Here is a 27,482-nt window from a genome sequence, read left to right on the forward strand (position 1 = left end):
TCTCACACATTCACACTTCCATGCTTGGATCTCATGGTTTCTTTGTCCCAGCAGTGCTGGACATTGTAACTTCCTATAGTGTTGTTACTAGTGACCACCTGGAATGTGGTCACTAGTATTATTTTATATTTAGCTAATATAGTATTAGCTAAATAGTATTATTTTATATTTAGCTAATATAGTATTATATTTAGCTAATATAACTAATTTTTATATTTAGCTAATATAGTATTAGCTAAATAGTATTATTTTATATTTAGCTAATATAGTATTATATTTAGCTAATATAACTAAGGAGCTGAATTTTATTAGTTTTAATTGCTTTTCATTTAAATAGCCACATGTGCCAGCAGCTCCCATATTGGATGGCACAGGTCTACAAAGTTTATGTTACGCATAAAAACTTTTAACTATCCTTTAAGGAAATTTAAAATATCACCTCATAATAAAGCCTTTCCTCATTCCACCATTCAGAGATATCTTCCCTTCTTAAACCTTTCATTTATTTGCTATATTCTGATTTGTAGTATATTTGGGGGTACCTCTTTTATTCTCACTCTTCCCTCTGCTTCCAAATGCTTCTCTCCCCCTACCCAACAGTATGTAGTTTTTTGAGAATAGGATTCATGTCTTCCTCATTTGTTTGCCTCCTATAATTCCTTGCACAGAGTCTTGCACATAAAAGGGTACTCAATAATTTTGTAAGATTAATACATAAAGTATGTTCCCACTTTGAACACAGAGGCTTGGGTTTACTCTGCTTAGTTCAAGTTAGAGTAGATATCTTAATGATTTAACAGTCTTCACCAAACTGGTCATTGTTTTAGATAAGCATTATGTCAAAGAATTCATCCAAAAATAACTTAAAAATTTAGCATGAGTATCCACTAAACATTCTGAAAACAACCTTAATCCATTTGTTACCTTACTTCCATGAATAGATGGTACATAAACAACAAGATGAGACAAAGATAGATAGTCTTGAAGTCTTAACGTCAGAGACTAAAAAAGAAAAAGAAAAAAAAGGATATAAAAAGCTGATTTTATTTCTAAAGGTATACAGAACATAAAACATGTTCAAAGAAATTATAAATACTTATTTCTTAATTAATTGGTTTTTAAAAAACTGATTTCACACTTTATATTCAGTACCTCATAAAATATCCATGTTTACATTTTCAGATCAATAATCCTAAACTCAAATTCCTAACATTTTGTAAATATGGACTGCCAAAAATATTCCTTGAACTGTATCACTTCATGTAAAACAAATGACATTTAATACTACATATAATTATTTTATATAATTAGTTCCAGATTTGATATCTTTTATAATTTGTCCATTTGCTTTTTATAACATTATAATATGATTTCTACATTTATTTTGGTAGCTAGCATACAACAAAGAGTATTCAATAGATGATGAATAAATGAATGCTAAAAATAATGAAGAGTTGCAACTTAATCTCAAATGATTCTGATCTAGCTGAAGCAGTAAAGAGTTGTTGTCTAATGATATATATGATTATCATCCCGTGGAACTTACTCAGTAAATGACATGAAGACACAATAAAACTAGTAAAGCACCTTATCAAATAAAAATCTATCTTTGGGGCACCTGGGTAGCTCAGTGGGTTAAACCCTCTGCCTTCAGCTCAGGTCATGATCCCAGGGTCCTGGGATCAAGCCCCTCATCAGGCTCCCTGGGAGTCTGCTTCCTCCTCTCTCTCTGCCTGCCTCTCTGCCTACTTGTGATCTCTGTCAAATAAATAATTAAAATCTTAAAAAAAATAAAAATAAAAATAAAAAATAGGGGCACCTGGATGGCTCAGTGGGTTAAGCCGCTGCCTTCAGCTCAGGTCATGATCCCAGGGTCCTGGGATCGAGCCCCAAGCTGGTCTCCCCGATTCACGGGGCGTCTGCTTCTCCCTCTCCCACTCCCTCTGCTTGTGTTCCCTCTCTCCCTGTGTCTCTCTCCGTCAAATAAATAAAAAAATCTTAAAAAAAAAAAAGAAATTTCTGCAGTTAACTTTCTCCAGTGTTCTTCAGGAACACCTGTGTGGGCAAGGTGAACAGAGGTGCTGAAGCTGAAGAACCACGAGCCAGTGGCTGACAACCTGACCAGATCCACCGGGAGTATTTTCTAACCTAGGAGGCTTCACCTCAACTTACTTGCCAAAGCCTCAGCAACAGACTTAATCCATTCTAATGTAAATTAAAAGGCCTTATAAGGGCCTCACAAATGACACTGACAGGCAACTGAGACCAAGGAACAGACGTAGACACTATGAAAGATAATTAGAAAGAACCTTGGTTACTCTGTATGGCTATCCACTCTACTAGCCTGTTATTTATTCTCAAAAATACTTTTTTTCCTCAAGAATTTTTTTGTTAGGATCAGAATACTTTAAAAAGGTTAACAGAGTAAAAAAAAATTTCCTTATAAAGTTCCTATAAAGTTATAATATCAGTAGGAAGTTGACAATATAATCATATTCATGAACTTGTTAGATTGACAGGTAAGATTAATATGAAGTTTGGAAATTTTTCAGTGTTTTAAAGGTAAAATACCCTTAATGATGAAATAACACACACAGGAAATCAAATACCAGGTTTTGATGCACAGAGCAAAACTATGGTACTAAAATGATTAAGACAAAACGGCAACAAGGTAGTTTTCTCATATCAGTTATTTTTTTTTCTGTTAGTTATCTTTATAAATTTTTGTTTTCAACAATAAATCCATTTTGGCTTACCAAATTCCTGGCTTGTTGTGCTTTGGGTTTTCAGAAACTTCTTTACAGTACCCATGACAGAAAAATTCCATATGATTGGTATTTAAAAACTGAATTTACAGGTGCTTTGCTGGCGTCTGCTATTTACTATCGGTTCAGTCAGCAACAATGCTAAGAGTGATATGAGTGTCACCTGACACTACTTTTGTTGCAATGTTATGAATATGAATAAAATTCATAAAATATTCTCACTTTAATCTTTTCTTTCTCTTCAACTTGATTTCAAAATAACTTTGTGTCCTTTTTAGAAGTGGCTAACATATAATTTTGATTTTCATTAAAATGGAGAAATTTATTTATGTTTATTAATTATAATCCTCATCTGCTATGAATACCTAAGATTGCAGAATATTTTAATTCTTATTTTCTAAACATCTTTCTCCCATCTTCCCCCCTCTAAATTTCAGTAGGCTTTTAATGCTATCTGACAACCTCCTTCAGCACTCACTATAAAAAGCAAGCAGCAGGGGCACCTGGGTGGCTCAGTGGGTTAAGCCTTTGCCTTCAGCTCAGGTCATGATCCCAGGGTCCTGGGATCGAGCCCCACATCGGGCTCTCTGCTCAGCGGGGAGCCTGCTTCCTCGTCTCTCTCTGCCTGCCTCTCTGCCTACTGTGATCTCTCTTGGTCAAATAAATAAATAAAATCTTTAAAAAAAAAAAAAAAAAAGCAAGCAGCAGGGCACCTGGGTGGCTCAATGGGTTAAAGCTTCTCCCTTTGGCTTGGGTCATGATTCCAGGGTCCTGGGATTGCTCTCTTGCTCAGCAGGGAGCCTGCTTCCCTTCCTCTCTCTCTGTCTGCCTCTCTGCCTACTTGTGATTGCTGTCAAATAAATAAATAAAATCTTAAAAAAAAAACAAAAATAAAAAAAACCAGCAGCAGTTGGGTGCCAGGGTGGCTCAGTCAGTTGAGTGTCCAACTTTTGATTTTGGCTCAGGTCATGATCTGCACATCCGACTCTTGGTTTTGACTAGGTCATAATTGCAGAGTCATGAGATCGAGCCCTGTATCAGGCTCCCCACTTAGCAGGGAACCTGCTTGAGACTCTCTCTGTCTGAAATAAATAAATCTTAAATAAATAAATAAAAGTATAAGCAGCTGGAACAGCTTGTTCTGCTGTTTTGACAGCTGTTTCTAACATTTAGAAGAAATAACACAGGGTCTAGAACTCCTTGAGATTAAAAATATACATAAGGATTTTATTATTTAAGAGGTAACTTTTTAAAAATAGGAGCAAAGTAGCATTCTATCAGGATTTTAATAATTTATTTCTTCCTAACTCTTAAATTATAGATTAGCTAGGATATATTATCGAAATTGGAAATTTAAGGAAAGATTTGTGAATGATTATCATTAAGTATATTGTACTACTTTTGTTTGTTTTGCTCCTGCCTAAAAGGCTAGGATAGAATCAGTGACAGACATTTAAAATGCTCATATGAATCTAATCACTTTCCCACAATGTTTATCTCTTGAATACAAAAGCTATATGAATGAATACACACAAAATAAGGACAACTGAGGTAACAGAAAATATAACTGCAACCACTCCAGAATCCAGTGTGAAGTAACTTGCAATTATTCATTATATCATCAATCCTCTCTGTGAGTATAGTGCAGTTGACTATACAGATAAATAAATAACTGAACTGGACTGGAAGATGACTGAGACCAACCAGACTGGCTTCACTTTCAAGTTTATGAGACTAGTATTCATCATGAAAAAATATTTGAAGACTGAAAATTATCACTCCTGGTATAAGATTATGAGTTATAATAAACACAACTTAGAAATCAGAACATGTATTTCCCTCAAATTTTAGAACTGATTTATTTTCTCAATGATATTATTTTATAAAGACTTACTGACCTATCAGAGTTACTTAAGGAAATCACAAACAATTATTAAATAAATCCCATGGAGTACAAAATAAAGTAGAGTTATCCAAGTATCTGACCACAAAGTGATGTTGAAATAGATCCAGAAAAATTACTTTGCATCTCTTTGAGAGGCTCGCTTTCCTACTGTAGGTCCTCTCCCCAAAACTCAAACTACTACCCTTCTATTTTAAGACAGATCATTCCAAACATACCCTCAAAATAAATTTTAAAAAATTTATCTAACTCTTGGTATGATGTTATAATATACAGATCAAATTTTATTTAGAGGACTGTTAACTTATAGTTATCTCTACACGTTAAAGAAAAACACTGCATGTTATTCTCCATTAAAATGTATTTCCAAAGAAAATATTTTTAAACTGTATGTTAGCAAATCTCAAGTTCATTTAATACATAAATGAATTAACAAAAGACCATATTCTAAAATACTTATAGACTCAAGAATTTTTTATTATTTTTTCACCTGAATATTAAAATTCTAAAGCCATAATTTACCTTAATTGTTGGCAGCAGTTCAGCTTTCCATGATAAATCAATCCCTTGCCGGCTTCAAAATAAATATGAAATTTAATTAAAGGACAAATGTATTAAAACATTATAAATTATAAATAAGCTTCAGAGAAAAACGTAACCACCTACAGACCTATTAGAGAAAGTTCTAATGACAAAGTCCAGTAAGTCTAATCCAATATACTCTTATCCATACAGTCCTTTTGGATACAAAAAAACTGTTTTCCCTAGAAACCATTTTATTGTTTGCAAATAACTACTGATATGTTAATTTCCTTTATTTTTCATTCAAAATCAATGCTATTATAATGTAATGTAGCCGCAAAATGGATTTAAGAATGTATGAAGCTTTCTAAAAAGTGTGATTTAGGAGTGCCTGAGTGGCTCAGGCTCTTGATTTTGGTTCAGGTCATGATCTCAGGGTGATGGGATCGAGCCCCATATCAGGCTCTGCGCACAGCAAGGAGTCTGCTTGAGATTCTCTCCCTCTCCTTCTCCCTTTGCCTCTCCCCAATACCCCTGCTTCCCTCTTTCTCGCTCTCTCTCTAAAATAAATAAATCTCTAATAAGTATGATTTGTATTATTCATATTGAGAAAAATGAACAATTGAGGCCCTTAGGTTCAAAAGACTTACCACATAGAAGTGCTGTTTATGCAGCCAAAAATCCAACTATTTGTATCCTGTTGATTAATAACACAAAGCACACTAAATATTATAGAAAATAATTACATAAAATAGGCAGCTTAACATTTTACGGTTATATGATAGGATTAGTAGGCATGATGGAAACATAAAATATCATTATTTAGAAATATTTGCAAGCTGTTCTCAAAAGTCATATAGGTAAAGGGCAGGTAAAGTCGTCTAATGTCAGCATCGATAGGTAAAGCAAGTAACCTAGAGCAGCAGTAAGAGAAAGAGTGACCTCTCCATAGCATACTGGGTAAGGTATTCTAATTTCTGAACCAACCCCTACAGAGTTCAGCAATGTCCATGCTTTAATTAGGTAATTACATAGAAAAGTAACTAAATTTTAAGTAAATATAGAAAATGAACACCTAGTAGTCGACTTTTATACAAACAGAAAAAAAAATCCAGAGTCCATTAAAAATAGCAATTAATCTAAGTATATCTTAACGTTTATCATTTGAGTTCTCATTTGACTATCAGGCAAAACTTCTAAGTAACTGAGAATGTGTTTGGATTGGAGCACAACTGCAAGGCTCAAGACAAAGCTAGTTATTACTTTATCAGGGCACCACGGGAATGTCACAGAGATGGTAGTGGTATTTTAACAATATTACATACCTATATTCAGTCATTTAAGAGCAGTATGACCAAAGACCTTCACTGCAACTTTATTTTTTTTTTAAAGATATTTATTTATTTGACAGAGAGAGAGATCACAAGTAGGCAGAGAGGGAGGCAGAGAGAGAGGGGGAAGCAGGCTCCCTGCTGAGCAGAGAGCCTGATGCGGGGTTCAATCCCAGGACCCTGAGATCATGACCTGAGCTGAAGGCAGAGGCTTAACCCACTGAGCCACCCAGGCGCCCCATTCACTGCAACTTTTAAGGAAAAAGAGTGATGTTCCAAGATCTGAAGATCCAACTACTAAAACCCTACACCAAGATACAAGAAGGTAAGAAATACTGCTCATATTAGCTACATAAAACTTTCCTTAATAAACAGAGAGGATAATGAAAAAGATATCAATCCTTTTATCCAACTAATATTTATAAAGTCTATTCTAGAGCCATGTAATTATGCCAAGCCTTCAAGGAAAAAAATGATGAATGAGGCAGACATGGTCTCTGCCCTCATGAAGGTTAAATACAACTTGAAGACATTTTCCAAGAATATAGACAAGGAAGCTGAAAGGAAATAAATGAAAAATAATGTGGAATTTGTCTGCTCTTTATTGCTGGCAAAATACTTATATGACTCCTATATAAGATAACTGTGTTTCCCACAATAATGTAACATTATAAAGCAAGGCAAAAGAAAAGATCTGCATAGCTTAGACAAGAAAAATCTAGTGAGCTCTCAAGTTCCACCCACTTTTGTAATGGGTTTTGCAGCTACTAAGGGAGCCTGTCTTCAAGGACAGCCCTTAATATGCAAGGTGTCAATATTTTATACTCTTTATACTTCCATGTATAGGGAATCCTGACTTATTCATCAAAAAATTGAAAACATATTATTCAAGCCCACCCTAAAACACCATGTTGATATAATCTGTAAGGTGTCAAAAGAACAATTTCAGGTCATCTAGCAAGCATCTCTAACTAATTATAAAAATAGTACTGAAGGGGTGCCTGGGTGGCTCAGTGGGTTAAGCCTCTGCCTTTGGCTCAGGTCATGGTCTCAGGGTTCTGGGATCGAGCCCCGCATCAGGCTCTCTGCTCAGCAGGGAGCCTGCTTTCCCCTCTCTCTCTGCCTGCTGCTCTGCCTACTTGTGATCTCTCTCTCTTCGTCATATAAATAAATGAAATCTTTGGGTGGAAAAAAAGCTCTGAAAATCTTAGAAAAAGTCACTCAAGAATTGCCAACTTCCTAAAGTATACAGAAAAAAAAATGCTACTTGGTCATAAAAATTTATATAATAGATCTAAAGAGAAACCTATCTACAGTATAAAATGATGCCCTCAATAGGTTGAAACCTGATTAGGAACTTTATATAGGATAGATCATGCTTACCACCTGAGTCTACTGCTAAGTCTTTAGGTCTCTAAAGTGGAAGTAAAGAAAACATAAGGGATAAAAATACATGTTAAAAGATACCACAAGAGGGGCATCTGATGGCTCAGTACGTTAAGTGTCTGCCTTCGGCTCAGGTCATGAACCTGGGGTCCTGGGATTGAGCTCTATTAGGCTCCCTGCCCAGTGGGGAGTCTGCTTCTCCTTCTCCCTCTGCCCCTCACCCGCATGCTCTCTCTCTCCCCCTCTTGTATGCACTCTAATACATAAATTTTTTTTAAAAAGATAACATGAGAATAAGCTACCATTAGTTTATTATTAAAGATACCATTCACATAAACTAACTCAGAGAATTTAACGGAACAGAGGGCAACTGAACATGGATTGGATATCACATGATATTAAGGAATTAATAATTAATTTTGTTGGATGAAATAATGATATTATAATTAACATGCACAATCCTTATCTGCTAGAAAGCACACTGAAGTATTTAAGGATGAAATGATAAAATGCCTAGAATTTGCTTTAAAAATCCTTCAGTCAAAAAAAAGTGAAAAAGGGATAAATAAAAATGGCAGTGTTGATAACTGTTAAAGCTATATGATAGTTATGTGAGCTTTTATTATTATATTCTACTTTTATATGGCTGAAAACTTCTGTAATACAAATTGAAAAGATTTTTAAAACTCACCACATAACTTTCTGCTAATTAATACCTATGGACCTTAATTATAGAAAAGGGATCCCCCAATAAGCCAAATGGAGAATCTGAACTTTGGCAAGTATTTTTCTCACCATAATACTGACATTCTGATTTGGAATTTAGTATTAACTGAGTTTAGATATTTTAAGCCAACAGTCTAAGGGCCAGATTCTCTTGAGATAAACTGCCCATCCAGATTTTAGGCAGAGAGATGCTAGTCTCTGTGAGAGATGAAAAACTTTGGTCATCCCACTAAAATTAGTATTCATTAGCACCTAGCCCATAATGCCTGTCTAGCATTTCTAAAGACTTTACTATATATCAAATGGCAGTTGTCTACCAACTAAGTGACAAATTCTAGTTCTAAAGAATACAAATAACCCAACAAAAGGGAGAAGAAGAAAGAAATTATGAAAAACACAAATACAAAGTGAAGAAACTTGGGGGAAAAAAAAAAATCCAGGAAGAGGGAAAAGAACCCAAATGGAGAAACAAGTTCCTGAGAGTAAGAAATGCTGACAAATAATTAAATTATTAAAAAGTAAAAGTAAAAAAAAATTACTTAAATATTCCAAATATAACAAAGGCACGATATAGCATGTGACACATTTTTTGACAATACCTGATAGTAAGTATTCATTAAAAAGAAATAAGGATATTTGAACTGAATTCCTTCATCCTAAAGATTGTAAGTAAGGTAGAAAAACAGGGTGAAAGACCTGAACTAGAGCCAAAAGTATAATTTAGAAGTAAATTATCAGTTATAGAAATATTTTGATTAATACTTTTTAATCAAAACTGTTTTAGATAATATTTTTCAACTTATTAGATTTAATAATAGTTCATAGCTAAAGAAGAGATCTTAGATATTAGTTGAATCTTAAAAAGAGACTTTTAGATTTACATAAAATGTACCAATTATCTTACCAGCATGGTGCTCTGACAATAGACATGAGTGTAGATTTTTCTATGATTTGCAAGAGGAAATGTAAAATATATCTTATCAGATTCCTAAAAAAAAAAAAAGAGGGAAAACATAATAAAACCATTAAGAGTAGATAATTTCATCATTTAAATATACAGATAAAGCAAAAATTATTCTAATGTTATCATTCTTGGTGTTGTTGAGGTATTCTCCAATATTCTAGGAGTGGGAAGAAGATACAGATTTAAGTTAGGGATATCAGGGACCCTGCAGTCCTGAGTATGTCTTAGAAATAGCAGTATAAAGGCATGTTTTTTGTTTAGGTTTGAGTTTTGGCCTAATGATCAACATAAAATACATTTCTTAGCTCTGTCAACCGAAAAGGCCTAGAAATGCTAACCCACTAATCATAAACATCTCTAGTGTCCAAATTATGGTTTTTAGACACCATTTCCCCAATAACAGAAAGAGCTCCTTAGAGAAAAAGCTGATTCAAGATCTGGGGCAGGAAATGTACAAAATGAGCTTAAACATCTTCTCATATTAGGTAGTGAAGAAACTATCAAAGAAAGACAACTAAAGAGTAGCTTTACCAAAAGGATTCAGGAGCCTAACTTGAAATGACTTCCACTGGTCAAAGACAGAAGAATTTTAATATTTTAGATAGAAACATGTTTAAAAGATGAGTTCATAATAATACTAGGAAAAAAAAAACCCCAAAACTGTTTATGATCACCAGTAGAAAAGGTTTGTGAGCCAACTCGCTATTACTGAAAACCAGTAAATACAAGATCCAAAGACCCAAGCAATTTTAATTTTCTCCTTTTCTGCTATGTTCCACTTTTGATAAATTTAGTAGATATGAAATTTCCCAGTAATGTTTCAGTTAATAAAAAAAATAACTGAATTAGAGTACCACCATTTTTGCATCCCCTAAATTAATTAATGACTCTAGGCACACTTCATCAACAGCTGTTAACATCAAAAAAAAAGAGACAGTCCAGCCAGAACAAAAACTGAATCTGATCAAGCAAATGAATCTGATCCAAGTACTAAGTTACAGGAAAAAAGCAGACAAAGGAATATACTAAATGGTACTGAAGGAATACAATCAGCAAAGTCAAGACTGTATGCGACTCTATAGGACAAATTACTTGTTTTTTCAACAAATAAGCTTCAAGGAAAGAAAAGCGGTAGAGGAAGTATGAGAGATTAAAAGAGCAATAAGAGACATATCAACAAATGACAATATGTGGATATTATATGTATTCTCATTTAACAATGAAAAAGAAAAAATTTAACAGTTATGATAAAACTGGAAAACTGAACATTAACAAGATATTAAGGAATTATCATTGTTTTAATATGGAAAAATATATGTAATTATCTTTTTAAAAGAGTCTTTAACTTTTATTTATGTATTTTTTATTATTATTATTTTTTAAGTAGGCTCCATGCCCAGCGAGGAGCCCAATACAGGGCTTGAACTCACAACCCTGAGATCAAGACCTGAGCTTAGATCCAAAGTCAGATGTTCAACCAGTTGAGCCACCCAGGTTCCCCAAAAGTCTTTAATTTTTTAAAGATAAATACCAAAATGTTTTTGGAAAAAAAAATTTTTTTAATCTATTGATGGTATACTTACATTATAAGCCACATAGGTCCATTTGGATACTTTCACTGGAACCCACATAGATGTCCCTAAGGTAAAGGAAATGAATTTGGCTTGCTTTTTAAATATTAAACTATTCCTTTTATTGAATGCTCATGAAATACTTCTCAATTACAAAAGGATCTGAAAAAGATGTGATTTCCTGAACAATGGCTATTTTAAAGTAAGAGCCTGGTAGTGGGTATCACAAAGGGCACGTATTACATGGAACACTGGGTGTGTTGCATAAACAATGAATCTTGGAACATGAAAAAATAAAATTAAATTAAAAAAAAAAGAAAAAAGAAAGCTAGTAAGATGTTATCTGTGCTTATCACTGTTAGCATTCATATCAAGTAAAGCTTTTTTTTTGAAGATTTTATTTATTTGACAGAGAGAAACACAAAAGGAGAGGGTACACAAGCAGAAAGAATGGGAGAAGGAGAAGCAGGCTTCCTACCAAGCAGGGAGCCCAATGTGGGGCTCAAACCCAGGATCCTGGGATGGTGACCTGAGCTGAAGGCACATGTTTAACTACTGAGCCACCCAGTCGCTCCCCAAGTAAAGCATTTTAAATTTTAAATTTATTTGGTACCTTTCCTCAAAGGAAGTATCAATAAAAAAGAAATTATTTTCCAAACTGAATATAACTTATTATAATAACAGCAAATGATATGCTATTAAACTAAAAGAAGACTGAAAAATGACTGATACTGAAAACTTTATTTAAAAATAATTACAGTATTTTATGTGACTGTCAGGAAATAGCAACAATTAACTCTAACTTTAAAACTTTGTACTTGTCAGGTTATTTTCAGAACAAAATTTTTATCAGCAACATCTTAAAAAATTGTTTCTCTTTTTTCTCTTCCTTAATCAAGAACCCAAGAAACCACCACAGAAGCATAAGAAATAACACAGAGGACACGGGGAGATGGAGAGGAGAAGGGAGCTGGAGGAAATTGGATGGGGAGACAAACCATGTGAGGCTGTGGACTCTGAAAAACAATCTGAGGGTTTTGGAGGGGCGAAGGGTGGGAGGTTGGGTGAGCCTGGTGGTGGGTTTTATGGAGGGCACGTATTGCATGGAGCACTGGGTGTGGTGCATAAACAATGAATTCTGGAACACTAAAAAGAAGTTAAAAAATAAATAAATAAAAATTAAAAAAAAAAAGAAACCACCACAGAGAAATTAATAAAACATAATAAAATTATAGTAGCTAAGTACCACAGTTGCAAAGACTTTGCTAATAAATTTACCTAAAAATAAAACTCGATTAAAAATAAAAACATGTTATTACCACCAACCTGTTAAGTCAGAAATGATTGCTGGATTTTCCTCAAAGTGTTTTGATGGGTGTCTTATAAAGTGGTGATTCAAGACTGACAATTTCTTCTTGGGATTTTGAGTTATCTAGAAAGAATGATACATTTTTGTATCTTTTAGTATCCATTGTGATAGTTCAATAAAACTTTGCATCAAGTAATAACATAGTAAGAGACAACAGTTACTTACTCTGGGCCAGGCACTGTTCTAAGTACTGAATATGTTATTAACTCATTTAATCATCACAAGAGCTCTAAGAGATAATAACCTTTTTATTTGTATTTTTGCCAAGAAACTAAAGCACGGAGAAATTAAGGAACTCGCCCAAGGTCATACTCCTACTAACAATCTGGGCCAGGATTCAAACTCAGACAGTCTGCCTCCAGAGCCCAGACTAGTACCTCTTAAGTAACAGTTAAGAATAAAACATACAAAGGTGTGAAGAGTCAGATGAGAACTTACGAGGTCCTCCAGTCTAGCAACTCCAACACACTACTTTCCAAACTCAGACCCGTGACAATCCCACAGCAAAGAATTAACTGGTCATTAGAGAAAATATGAATTGCCAATTGCACTTCCTTGGAAACCACTTTGCTTTACCCTGTCTTACTTACTCTCATTGTGTCTAAATATCCTTTCTTTCATGAAATGAAAATAAGAGCAGACAATAGGATTTTTTGTTGTCTGTTTTAAAATATCCTAACACAATAAATGTCTGCAACTTTATACCAGTTCCTCCCTTAAAGAAATAAAAAAAAGTCCTTGGGTCTAAAACCCATTCAGAATCTACCACTATTCAACTCTCTAGTTTGGGGAGGCCCTGCAGGTAAGTGATTTTCTCAACAACATAATGAGAGAATGACAAAGAAATGACAGGGAGGACCCAGGTCTAGTAAATCTTTTTAATTTCTTAGGAAGTCACCCAGAATTTGCTTGAACATTTATTTCTAACTTGCTACTTTGAAAGATAATACATTCCAATTTTAACAATTCCTTTGAGGAGAAAGCTCCGCAATATTTAGGGCAAGTATCTGACTCCCCGTTACTTTGATATATTAAGTCAGGGGCCAGCCCTTCAAGAAATTGAAGACTGTTACATCCCCCATCCAATAAAACATTTCTTTACAGATTAAACTTCAAACATATCAACTGTTGTTCACAGAACTGTTTCAAACTCTTCTTCACCCTGACTGCCTTCCCTGGATAAACTCAAGTTTGTTAAAGTCCTCCTTATAATACAACATACAAAGCAGAATATAGTTCCTTAGATATCATGTAACTATAGTAGGAGGCAATAGAAATTTTATCTTCATTGATACCAACACAATATTTCAGCCAACTCAATCTAATACAAAACTAGTTCTTTTTTTTAAAATAGCCACATCTGTTCACAATCAATTAAAAGTAAAAGGTCTTTTTTTGCCAAAATTTAGTTAATTCGGGACTCTTCCATCCTTACTCACTCTCTAGGAAATCCATCCACTCATAAGTTTTTCAGCTGATAACCATCAGAAATTATTCTCTAATTCTGATTCCTTTCTACCACACGTTTGGGACTAATTACGCGGAGTTACAGTTTCCCTGTATATATGTTTGCTTCTCTTCCTAATATCTTATTGAGGGATAGCAATCAGAAACTAACTTTTTATTGTCTAATATTTAGTCTAGTTGATTATACATAGTGAGTTTGTGAAACAGAACTCAGTTTTGTATTTTGATTCCTAACAATATTAGTTACCAAAAATTTCTCATTTGTCCCTTAAAATGTGTCAGTAAATTACTTACCTATCCAGAATTATATTTTATTACACACTAGTATTAAAAAATTTTCTCATCTCAGGTTTTAATGGAAAACAAGATTTATTAAAATTAGTTTTATGTAATATGTCAATTATACCTCAATACAAAAAATTGGCTTTCTATACAATTTTTAAAGACTATACCTGTCTGTGATACTACTGTTTTTTTTTTTTTTAAGATTTTACTTATTTATTTATTTGTCAGAGAGAGAGAGAAAGTGCACAAGTAGGCAGAGAGGCAGGCAGAGGTGGAGAGAGAAGCAGGCTCCCTGCCGAGCAAGGAGCCCAATGTGGGACTTGATCCTAGGACCTTGGATCATGACCCGAGCCGAAGGCAGCGGCTTAACCCACTGAGCCACCCAGGCACCCCGATGTTCTATGAAACAGTGAAGAACTACAAGGTGACCTGAGCTAAAAAAAAAAAAAAAAAAAGGCTGCCTAACATGAAAAATAGCAATCTGTTCCCAAATCACAGAAAAAAAAATTTAAGTTCATGGATAAAATTCCCTGAATTTTGCTGATTACTAAGTATCTGCTGGCAGACATGAAAGAGTAATATGACATTTATTAATGGCGCTAGGATTTCTAGGTGTCCTATTAATTGAATTTGGAAAATCACTGGTTTATAAAGTTTATAAGTGAAATTTCATTACAAAAAACATTCAACTACTGAAAGTACGTAATTTAAGTTCTGGAGAGCTTGGGTTAATTAATTAATGAAGACATTTTGGTCCTACCAGAAAGATAAAGACACTTTTCTTAAATTTTTTTTAATTTTAAAATTAAATTAAAAATTTAAAATTAAATTTAAAATTAAAAAAATAATTAAAAATTTAAAAATTAATTTAAAAAATTAAAAAATTAAAAATTAAAATTTTTTTTAAATTAAAAAAAATTTTTATCTGTGGTGATTGTGCAGATTTTTCATGAAAGGGTTAATAAACTAAGAATGCTAAAAAAATTTTTTTTAATTTTAAGCAAAATTGTCTATTATAATACATCATGAAGTTTACAACATATTACAAAAAAAGGATAAAACAGCTTGTAGTAAATATCTTCCTTAAGTTAAAAGGATATACATCAAATTTTAAACAACTAAAGGGGAAGAATTGCGGGAAGATTTAAAGCATCTTTTTACTTTCTCACTTTCATTGCATTCTATTAATTATTAATAGTGATCAAAGTATTATCAGATAAAAATATATTTCTATTTTGAAACTAATTACAGTTGATATAACATATTAAGGCTTCTACTTTTGTGGAAGTTAAAAAAAAATTAAATCCATTCCTACTGTAACAGAAGCTTTTACTTTACTGAAGTAATTTTTTTTTAAGATTTTATTTATTTATTTCACAGAGAGAGAGAGAGAGAGAGAGAGATCACCAGTAGGCAGGTATAGAGGGGGAGGGAAGCAGGTTCCTTGCTGAGCAGAGAGCCTGAAGCCTGGCTTGATCCCACGATTCTGAGATCATGACCTGAGCCGAAAGCAGCGGCTTAACCCACTGAGTCACCCAGGCGCCCCTACTGAAGTTATTTTTAACTTAAAAATACATACTTGTTTAGTATCAGCATCAATAAGATCAAAGAACGCTCGAATTGTAGTCAACTGCAATTGTTTACACCTAAAGAATAAAATGTTATAATGTTACAATGAAACTTTATTTAAAAATATACTTTTGATACAAACATGCACAATTCTATTACTTAATAAAATATCTGAGTCTGCTGCTCTAAACTCTAGAATTATTTAAGGAATCATTATAATTAAGCATATATCTTAAAGTTGAACCATATAAAAAATAAAGCAAATTAAATCTTCTGCTTGACAACATCTGACAATGAACTATCATGGTCCTTCTGTTCTCCCTAAGTCTTTGTCCACCCCAGTTACAGATAACTGTCTGCCCCTTCTTTCTGTGCCTAAACTTGTGCTTCTTGCAGACACTGACTGCACAGCCAGAGGAAAGTGAAAAAAGAATTTTTTTTAAAGCCAAAACATATAGTGATAAGATACTAGGGTCTATATATTTCTTAACCCTTATTAAATCTATTTATATTAAGGGTAAATCTAACTCTTACTTGGTTTTTCATGTTCTAGGATAGTAAATGCTATATTAATCAAGTCCCTGAGTTTGGAGATTGGTCAAGCGCTCTGAAGATCCTATCACAAGTATCTCTGATTCTGCCCAACTATGACAAACTCTAAAATTTTGGTATTAGACTAGCTGTATTTGCGATTCATGCTAGTAGTTCTTCAAGAGATGATTTTAGAAGTCATCAAGGGAATGTTGGTCAAACTGAGACAAAAACCAAAGTTAAAGTTCTAAGCCTTTAAGTCAATCTTTCTTCCAAATCTTTATTACTTACGGATAAAGTGCTAACATAGCTAACAAACCAATCAATGCACTGATAGGAAAAAAGGACACCATAAACCACCAAAATAACCCTATTACATATTAACTTACCATACAATGGAAAGGTGGTCTGTTGAAACCCAGGTCTTAGGCACTGCTGAGCTCTAAAAAGGACAAGAAAAGAAAATCCAACTTAAGAAAACCACATTTGTTATTCTCCCAAAGGTTTAAAATTCTCATAAGCTAATATTTAGAAACATGTAACATTAGTTTCACTATTTTATGATGCATAGACATATTTAAATGATGCATTCTTAGAAAGGTGATCCAAAAATATTAAGGCAGCTCCTATATAAAATCAGTATCATTACTGCTTAGTTAAGCTTAAATTACCCCTTAAAAATTATCAAAGCATCTACAGATTCCTTACTAGACTTTAATATCTAACTCTTTATTAATCTACTAAAAGGCTGAGTTTGTCACAATTATTTTAGTAATTTTAGTTTTGACTAGACTACCCTTTGATAAATTCTAAGATGTTACTTAAGTCTCAATCAGGTGTGCCTGAGAAATACCCAGTCCCGGGGAGCTTTTTCAAAATAAATATGCCTGATCACAATTCCAAAGCTATCAAATCAGACTTTTTTTTTTTTTTAGGAGAGGGAGAGAGAGAATCTTAAGCAGGCCCCAGCCTCAAACCAGAGCCTAACACAGGGCGGGATCTCACAACCCTGAGATCATGACCCGAACCGAAATCAAAAGTCAGACGCTTAGAAGATTGAGCCACCCAGGTGCCCCCAAATCAGACACCACAAGTATGGTGCAGGGTTACTTATTCTGGAAAAAACCCCTAGATTAAGATATATACTACTAAACACCAAAAGGCTCAAAAAATTAACTGTTTGAAGAAGGAAGGCTTCCTAACAATGGCACAACCCCCTTCAAGAACTAAAGACTTCTTTTCATACCAGCTAATGAATTTCCTGGGAATAGTATCTTACATACAACAGGAAACATTAAGTAAATCTGATATTATTTTTCACAGAGTGTCTCTCTGCATTCAAGAAAGGGTTGCTAGAGCCTAAGTCCCTTAAAGGGACTCCTTCAAAAACCATCCACCAACTTAAATACATACGCAGGGCAGGTATAGGAGCAAACAAAATGTTTAAGTGCCATTATCTGTATGAATGTATGTGACAGCAGTTCAGCCTACCTTACTAATACTAATACAACCTAGGTCTCCAACTTAAATTTTCTAGTCCCGATTGGCTATAAATGTCAATTAATTATTCTTGAGATAATCGCCAAAAAATTGTTACTTCTTAATAATTACTTTTCTAAAGTAAACATATATGTAGATAAATGAAAGGCTATAAGCTATTTGAGGGTTAAAATACTAAATAAAACTGAGATAATAACCAGCTTTCAGAAAATTACATTAAGAGATAAAATATTTTCATCAGAGATACAGAAATACAAGCTGCCTTGAAAGCAACAAATCATCAAATGGATTAGAAAAGAGGGACACACCATGTGCACACACACACGCACACACACACACACAATTAAAGAAACCAAAGTTCTTTAAAAGATAAGCTGCAGAAGGAGCATCAATATAGCAACACACTCCAGGTCAAGACTAGAAATAATAACAATCCAATTTTATATGACTAATATCTATGCTTACTATAGAATAGGTACTTAGTGTTTTGAGGGCTTCCAGCAAATATCTGCCCCAAATATTCAACATCAAATAGAACAATACATACCAATAATGAAGTTTGAAAGATTCACCAATTTAGTTTCAAAGGTATTATGGTTATATCACAGCTCCTTCAGTAATTTTAATACCATTAGCTGTGGTTTAAGCTACGGTTAACCATGGCTTAATAATTTCTGTCCTAGTCCTATGTGTGGCAACCATTCAATAACACTTGTTTAATAAATGAACAGTAATCTATAAGTGTGGCAATAAATGAACTGAGCAAGGGCGTATTCATGAAGAGAACAACCACAAAACAAAGGACTAGCTCCTAAAAAGCAAAAGAAATACTGGATTTCTTTTTAGAAATTAGGTTCTATTTGGAGACGATGTGCAGTATACACATCTATATATACTACATACAATATCTGCAGACTGTGTAGAGTTAAAAAGTTCAGATCTTAACTGAAGACTTCAAGGTTGAAAACATAAGAAATAATTTAAGTCCTAAAAGGAAACTTGAACTCACTTTACAGAGACTATGTATCCCCATTAAAGACCAAATACTTGATGTCTTAACAGGGAAGAATAATTAGCAAATTAATCAATCAGGGTTCTGTTAAACTAGCAAAGCTAATTTTTAAATTTTTAAATTGATAAACCTTTATTCAAGTTTTGCACTCAAGAGTCTGATATTCCATTTCTACCATAAATAGCACTCAGATATAACCGGGGGCCCCTGGACTTCAGTCCATACTTTCTTACAATTAAAACTCTCATCAATGGGTAGGTACTTATTTTAAACAAGGAACTATTTATTAAGAGTCACTTTCATAAATAAATCATTTTCACGAACTCTAAGATCTTTTTCACTTTCTGTGCACCCATGCCTCTGCCTTCCCAACACAATCATATTCATTCCTTCATATTCTCTCACACGCGTGCACATACACACATAGCGACACTACACCAACTCAGTAGTCATTTTCAAACAACTACATATTTCTCCTTTCATATCCCATTGTATCCATTCTGTTTCTTTTTCAGTAGAATCTTAAAAAGATTACCACAACGGATAAGGCACTGGTATGATGGCTTAATTTTGGTAGAAAAGTCAGTCCTGAACGAACTTGGTAATCCCGGAATCCTCCAGCTACAGAAAGTGTGGTTAAATTTATATGTCTAGCATTTAGAATCCAATAGTTGTTTACAGTCATATAAAAATCTGGTAGGAAATAAAGACACATATTAAAAATTAGTCACTCCCTGCAACACTAAAGTATCTATGATACTATTATTAAATTGAATTTCTATTTGAGCCATACTGCATTGTTTATAAACAATGTTATTCACGTTTCCCTATTCTGAGTAAAATCAGTATCTTTACAGAGTCTGTTTTCCCCTTACGTTAAGATTATGAATACTAAAAGTTACTGAAGTTATCAATAAAGAAAAAAGATACCCAAACTTTTTTAGTTTCAACAACTCCATACAAAAACAGGTCTCTACATTCCACAAGAATGCTGCTAGATCATGAGCTACACAGTATAGCAAGTAGAAACCCCTAAAATTCTTCCAAAGATACAAGTTCACTATGTTAAAGAATTATAGATCTTCCTAATCACAGCAGTGTGAGAGCTTAGCAACTCTACTGTGGGCAGCCACCACTACACAAAGTACTATGTCAGTTCTTAAAATACAATGAGGACAACAACAATCACTTTAGTCTTGGGACTTAATGCTACTATGGAAAATCTAAGGGTTAAGAAGGTTCCACCCATTTAGAGTAAGTAACAGGTAGTTCAACAGGATGAATATGCAATTTTTCCACTTTATCTATGGAAGATGAGAAAGATACAGCATCAAAGATTTGAGGCAAGGGCAGAGGAGCTCTCATTTCCCTTTCTGATTATCAAAACTTAATATACTTTGATCCTGGCATTTGATCCCATTGAGGGCTTCAACATTTTGGAACAGCAAACTCCGCCCACTGAAGATCTCAGCAGTATTCACTTAGAATGTGATTAAGGATTCCCAGTTCCTAACATTCCTAACATCTGCAGGTCCTGGGACAAGAATACCAATGGGGTACACATGGCCTTGTCTAAATACTTAAAATTAAAAATTTAAATTAAAGTAAAAATTTCAGCTAACACACTGGTTTTTTTTGGTTTTTTTTTTCCAGCTAACACACTGTTAAATCAATACATTTTCTCTGCCTACCTTGACAAATATATCATTGAAATAATCTGGAAGGCCAAGATCAAATTTCAAATTTCAGGACACCTCACCGATGAATACTAGATTATGGCAGCACAGGAAGGGCAGATCTCTGACACATCACTGAACTATCATCTCTTCTTTCCCATCCTGCATTATAAGGATGCAGGATGTCCAAGCTCTATCTGTATCTCATGCAGAGCCATTCCTTAGCCACAATTCAAGTTTACTTACAACCCTGCCCTTAGGTAAGATTCAGGTAGGAAGCCCACACAGGCCATGGAAGAAGTCTGAAGGCCTGGTTACCTAGATCATCTTCCAAAAGTAAAGGCACAACCTGCAAGTGGGGAGGCTGCCTGGCCTATATAATCCTCACCTCGTGGAGAATGGCAATGCCAGAGCAGAGCCCTCTAAGGTGTGGAGCCCAGTGCACAGCTTCCTTCCTCCTACTTAAGGCCAGTATTTCTATCAAGTATAAACAGGGAATATACTTCAGAAGGTCATACAGGTCTCCTAAAAACGTAGGATGTGCCACCCCTTGAACTTTTGTTTTTTCGTTCTAATTCTGGCTTAATGAAAAATGAAATAAATACAGAATAAATAAGAAAGAGGCTTACTGATTACTAGAAAGGCAATCTGACCCTAAGAATTACTTTCAGCCTGAACATTTTAGAGGCAGACCATCGCTACCCTTCAAAAACAATAAAATCAGACTCTCTTGAAGCTCTTTCCTCAAGATAATGCAAATTTTGATAGGGTAAGAAGTGGCATAAATTTACTGATCAGGAAAAAATTCTTTGTTTTCAAGGACTTTATTCTATCGTACCACACCTCAATAAACAGTGAAGATAATACTTGACTTTCTTTAAACATGCAAATAATGGTACCTACCTCAAAGGACTGCTCTAAGCATCAAGTGAGATAATATTACATCATGTAGAGTCCTTAATACAACACCCAAAATACAGTAATAAATATTAGCAATTCTAGCACACCATATAAAGCATTAGTAGATCCATTTATTTAAAAAGAAGCCATTTCTACTGTTTCACTTACATATAAGCTTATTTTGAATAGAATACTGGAAGAGTTAACAAAACACAGGAATTTTAAACATACTTTAAGAGACAGAGTCATCCCCAAAAGTAATTAAACTGATTCCCAAATGTCTAGGGATTATGAGACACAGCTCTCCATGGTGGAACACTATGGACAGAGAAATTAACAACAGTTTCAATTATTAGCTTCAGTTGAAAGTCACAAAGAAAGATTTAAGAAATGGAGGTGTTAATTTGAAACTGAGTTGCTTCACACATGGATAAATCTGCAGCACACTCTTAGAGGTAGATGTGAGGATCTGTTTAATCTTAAACAACAATGGAGAGGTCGGTTAGTGTTTATGTAATAGTACTTACCTGTTATGAAACGATCTAATGGCATCACAGGAGCAACATGAGGGGTGGCTTGTGTGATAAGAAGATTTATCAGATCTTGTTTAAAATTTTTCAGTGTAAGCAATGCTCTTGCAACAAGGCCACCCATAGAATGACCAATTATTGCCACACTTTTTGGAGCAAATTCTTGACCCTATTAAAAAAAAAAAAAAATCACCAAGGCACAGTGAAGTCTTAGTATCGTAACAAAAATATTAAACATTTCCCTCTACTTATGAGCAATTTTATAAGAAAAAGAAAATTAAACTATTTATATAACTTTGTATATACAGAAATACATTTATATTGACTTGTAATTAGTATGTACACACTATTTTGTATTTTGTATTTTGTATTCTGCCAAATATTTTTAATAGCTATGCTTTGGTTTTCTGAACCCAAATCAGAACACTTGGCCTAGTATATCATGTCTTACAATTTGTTATATTGGATATAAGAGTTGTAATTATATTTGGTGTATACCAGAATATTAGATTTTATAGGATATAAGAAGTAATATCATTTATTTAAAATTGAAATCACCACAGAAATTCAAAATTATGGTTACCGTGGCAATATAGTATCTAATCATATTGATGTATCTTACCAAGTTACTTCTCTATGGTGCACTTGGGTTTAAAGAGACCAGCATTCCATAACATTTATTCACTGACAATCACCTATTTTTAAAATAAGCACTGCTTTTTAAAAGTCTTTTGTCTCTATATAGTATCCTCAGTTTCACTACCAAACTTTTGCTTATTGCCCTCCACACTGATCTTTCACCTATGACTTCTCTCCCGTCACTATGAATAAATCGGACCTTTTGCAGAATAACATAGTAAGCCTGACACTGCTATCCTTATAATGGACTGAATATAAGTTGGCTCTGGGCTGTAGTCTGGGACCTTAGATTCTCAGATATTCCCATCATTTCCTAAATAGTAAAATTAAAGCTCACTATGCTAAATCTGTTTTTGCAAAAAAATACAGTTTATGCTGAATACCTACTGTCCTTCTGGTTGGGTTTTTGGTACATGTTAAGCACAGGGTATCTATGTGGCCAGGCCCCAGTGAAAAATTAGGGGCACTGAATTTCTCATGAGCATCTCTCATAGACAACACTTCACCCATTACAACTCATTGCTATCCAAATTAAATGCATCTGGTGTGACTCCCCTGCAAGAATGTTTAGAAGCTTACACCTGGTTTCCTCTGGATTTCACCCATCTACCTTTTCCTCTTTTTTAAAAAAAGATTTTATTTTTGAGTAATCTTTATATTCAATATGGGGCTCGAACTCACAACCTGAGGTCAAGAGTCACATCCTCTACCAACTGAGTTGGTTGGGCACCCCACCCCAAGCACCTTTTCTTCGCTGATGTTGCTTTATATCCTTTCACTGTAATAAATCATAACCATGAGTACAACTATATGCTGAGTCCTATGAGTCTTTCTGGACAATCATCTGGGAATAGTCTTGGTGATCCCCAAGACTATTCCCAGATGATGGGAATAGATCTTAGAAAAAGATCTATTCCCTGATCTTAGAAAAAGAACTGATCTTAGAAAAAGCCAAACTCTCCATATGTGCTCTGAAACCCTCCCCCATGGCCTTCTTAAGTACATTACTCCAGCAATTCTTCTCACTTTTTTCTTGCATTGTTATTTCTCCCTCACTACCAAATCATTCTTGCCAGTACATAAATACTATTTTCCCTTAAAAAAGAAACTACTCCCACTTTGCTCTTAGTGACCACATCTTGCTCTACGTATCTATAGCATAACTCATCAGAAAAGCTGCCTCTATTACTTGCTGTCCCCAGCTTCTCAACCTCCATACTTGTAAACTCATCAGTTTAATCCAATCAGGCTTTCACCTCAACACTCCTCCAAAAGTATTATCAAGTCACCAAGGAATCTAACTGCCAATTCTCAATCCTCATTTTATTTGATCAGCAGGATGTGACATAGATTACTTCTTCTTTAAAATGATTTATTTTGTTTCCTTGTCAATATGATTCTCCTTTTACCTCACTGGTTGCTTCTTTTTAGTTTCCTGCCATTTTCTTCTCATCTCTCCTCATCTCTTGATATGGGAGTGAATTCAGGCCTCAGTCTTTCAGTCTCTTCTTCCACAGTTTGACTCCATTATGATCACATCCAATCTCATGGCTTTAACTATATCCATATCCTGTCAACCCTCAAATTATCATCTCCAGACTGGACCTCTACTCTTAAGCTCTTACCTTAAACTCCAACTGCATACTAACTAAAACAAAACCTTTTTTTTTTTTTTTTTAAAGTAGGCTCCACACCCAATGTGGGGCTTGAATTCATAACCCTTAGATCAAGAATGGCATGCGGAGCCAGGCAGGCACCCCTAAAACAAAACTCTTAATCTCCTACTAATCTGTTCCTCTTATATTCTCCCCCAACTGAGTTAAAGGCATTTCAATCCTTCTAGCTGTTCACCCAAAAATTCTGGGTCATCCTCAACTTTTTGTTTCACGTTTCCCTCCACATCTGATCTGCCAGCAAATCTTGTTGCCTTTAAGATTTATACCAATCTTAGGGGCACCTGGGTGGCTCAGTGGGTTGGGCCTCTGCCTTTGGCTCAGGTCATGATCTCAGGGTCCTGGGATCGAGCCCCGCATCGGGCTCTCTGCTCAATGGGGAGCCTGCATCCCCACCCCGCCCCCCGCCTGCCTCTCTGCCTACTTGTGATCTCTCTGTCAAATAAATAAATAAAATCTTAAAAAAAAAAAAAACTTGTAATGGCCTTTGTAAGATTTATACCAATCTTACCATTTCTTAACACCTCCAATGCTACCAACTTGATCTAAACCAATATCTCTTGCCTGAATTACTGCAATAGCTTAACTGGTCTCTTTAATTCCACTTTCATGTTCCTTCAGTTTACTCTGGAAACCACCCAAGGAATAGTATCTTTAAGACCTAAATCAGAACATGTCTCTCATTTGCTCAAAAATCTCAGCAGTGGCTTTCCATATCATTTCAAATAAAAGGAAAAATTTTTAGATTGGCTTACAATGCTCTATAATTTTCCCTCCCCACCAACTTTTCCTTTACTAACTTATTGTATCTGCTTCAGCCATATTAGTCTCCTTGGTTTTTTTCCCAAAATAGCACACGTGTGCTTGCTTCATATATTTGTTTCCTCTTTTCGGAGTACTCTTTTCCTAGATACTTTCAGGTCCTTTAATTTATATTAAACCGTCTCCTTCTCAACAGTCTTTGCTGGGTATCCTTATTTATAATTGTAGTCCTCTACCCTTTGCTCCTTATGCCCCTTCCCTGTTTTATTTTTTTTCCTACTATTTATCAATATATAAGATATATATAATCTTATATTAGATAAGATAGTATATATTTTAGATATTAGATAAGATATAAGATAAGATAGTATATATTTTTCTTATTATGCTGTTCACTCTTTGCCTCTCCCCACTAGAACATGAGGTCCATGAGGGCTTGGATTTCTGTTTTATTCACTTCTATAGCTGCATGCAGATTCATGTGATGAATAAATGAGGTTTTCTCCATCTATGTCCTCTCACTTTCCCACACTCAAATCCTGTCCATTCAACAAGATTCAGTTGTCTTGAACTCCTATTGTACCTGGTTGTGATTGTAAGGGAACCTTACTTTCTAAAAGTCTCAACTTAAAATAAAGTTTACTAGTTTTATTATAAATTGAATATGCAGTCACTAGGGGAAAAAAAATACAGGAGGGAATGACATTTATGGAGATATATCTCACTTTGTAATGACATCATATTTATCTTATCTAATAAATATCAGATACATAAAAGGTCCTGTACCTAATTGGGCTTGTCTCCTCCTACAGTATTTAGTATAGACTTAAGCTCAAAAATTACTTGCTATTGAAGTAACTTTTAAATTCTGGCTAATGCAAAGAATCATGCCTAAAGTTCGTTTTCAAGATGCATGGGAATATCACACTGCCTGGATTACTACAGCTACACAGTTATGCTCTCAGCTCAGCAGGGAGCCTGCTTCCCCCTCTCTCTCTGCCTGCCTCTCTGCCTACTTGTGATCTGTCTGTCAAAAAAATAAATAAAATCTTAAAAAAAAAATCTCACTTTCCATTTGTTCACTTGTTTTTGAATATTGACCATTTTCCCTGTGATCTGGCTAAATTCAGTCATGAATTCTAATAATTTTCTGTAAACTCCTTTAAATATTTCTGTATATTTATGTCATTTGTTAATACAGACAACTTTCAATCCTTTTTTATCTTTATTAATTTTATTTCTTTTCCTGCTCTTACTGTACCAACTAGGACCCTCTGTCCGAAGGGATGATAGAAATAGAAAGAAGCTGAAAAATAAAGGAAAAAAAACTACCTGGTATGAAGCATTAAAGGCATTTATTGCAAATAACATGGAAATTTCACTTTGTGATCACATCTTATTTATCTTATTCAATAAGTATCTTATCTGATACAGAAACAATTCTTAACCTTTGTATCTATTCCTAATGAGCTGAGTTTTTGCTGTTTTTATCTTAAATCATGAACGGATGCTGCATGTAGCCAAACGAGCTTTCTTCATCTACTGAGACAAAATCCTATGATGGATTACAGTGATTGATATTTGAATATTAAACCAACTTTCCATTCCTGGGATAAATCCTATGAAGTCATATTATACTTTAAAATATTATTGGATATTGGGGCACCTGGGTGGCTCAGTCAGTTAAGTGGCTGCCTTTGGCTCAGGTATAACTTGATCCTGGGATCAAGGCCCACATCGGGCTCCCTGCTTGACAGAGAGCCTGCTTCTCCCTCTCTCTCTGCCTGCTGCTCTGCCTACTTCTGCTTTCTCTCTCTCTCTCTGTCAAACAAAGAAATAAAATCTTTTTAAAAATTAAATAAATAAAATACTACTGGATTTATAGCCTAATTTTTTGTTGAGGATCTTACATCTATGTTCATGAGGAATACTAGGTCTATTTTCTTTTTAAACAATGTCAATGTCTGACTTTGATAATCTGGGTTTGCAGATTTCTTAAAATGAACTTATACATACTGTCTTTTCCTCTATTTTCTGAGTTTGTATAAGATGGGTATTATTTCTTCCTTAAATGTGTCACAGAACTCACCACTGAAGTCATTTAGCTCTAGAGTTTTCTTGGCAGTAAGATTTTTAGTTACAAACTCAAAAAATTTTGAACAGATATAGGCTAGACAGACATTCTGTTTCTTCTTGTGCCTGTTTTATAATTTATGTTTCAAGGGATTTGAGAATACCATTTGCGTTGTCAAATATATTGGCATAATGTTGTTCACAACAATCCTTTAATAGCTTCTTAGTATCTGTAGGCTCTGTAGAGCCTTAGTATCTGTAGGCTCTTGTAAATTTGTCCCTTCCCCTTTTTTCTTAATCAACCTAGATATGGGTTTACCAATTTTTA

General features: G+C 34.4%; 1 protein-coding gene across 1 annotated transcript in view; it reads right to left on the bottom strand.

Moving 5' to 3' along the window:
* Positions 1-27,482, bottom strand: part of PGAP1 (post-GPI attachment to proteins inositol deacylase 1) — a 76,992-nt gene that overhangs the window by 33,018 nt on the left and 16,492 nt on the right. The window contains exons 5-14 of the mRNA XM_032354283.1: positions 22,005-22,176; positions 19,437-19,594; positions 16,779-16,831; positions 15,869-15,935; positions 12,495-12,600; positions 11,181-11,236; positions 9,538-9,621; positions 5,841-5,887; positions 5,191-5,242; positions 925-1,002 (exon numbers count right to left, since the gene is read on the bottom strand). Coding sequence (XP_032210174.1) covers positions 925-1,002; positions 5,191-5,242; positions 5,841-5,887; positions 9,538-9,621; positions 11,181-11,236; positions 12,495-12,600; positions 15,869-15,935; positions 16,779-16,831; positions 19,437-19,594; positions 22,005-22,176 — 873 coding nt within the window. The remainder of the gene's footprint in view (positions 1-924; positions 1,003-5,190; positions 5,243-5,840; positions 5,888-9,537; positions 9,622-11,180; positions 11,237-12,494; positions 12,601-15,868; positions 15,936-16,778; positions 16,832-19,436; positions 19,595-22,004; positions 22,177-27,482) is intronic.

The sequence above is a fragment of the Mustela erminea genome, chromosome 8 (genome assembly GCF_009829155.1).
Source record: "Mustela erminea isolate mMusErm1 chromosome 8, mMusErm1.Pri, whole genome shotgun sequence".
Lineage (NCBI taxonomy): Eukaryota > Metazoa > Chordata > Mammalia > Carnivora > Mustelidae > Mustela > Mustela erminea.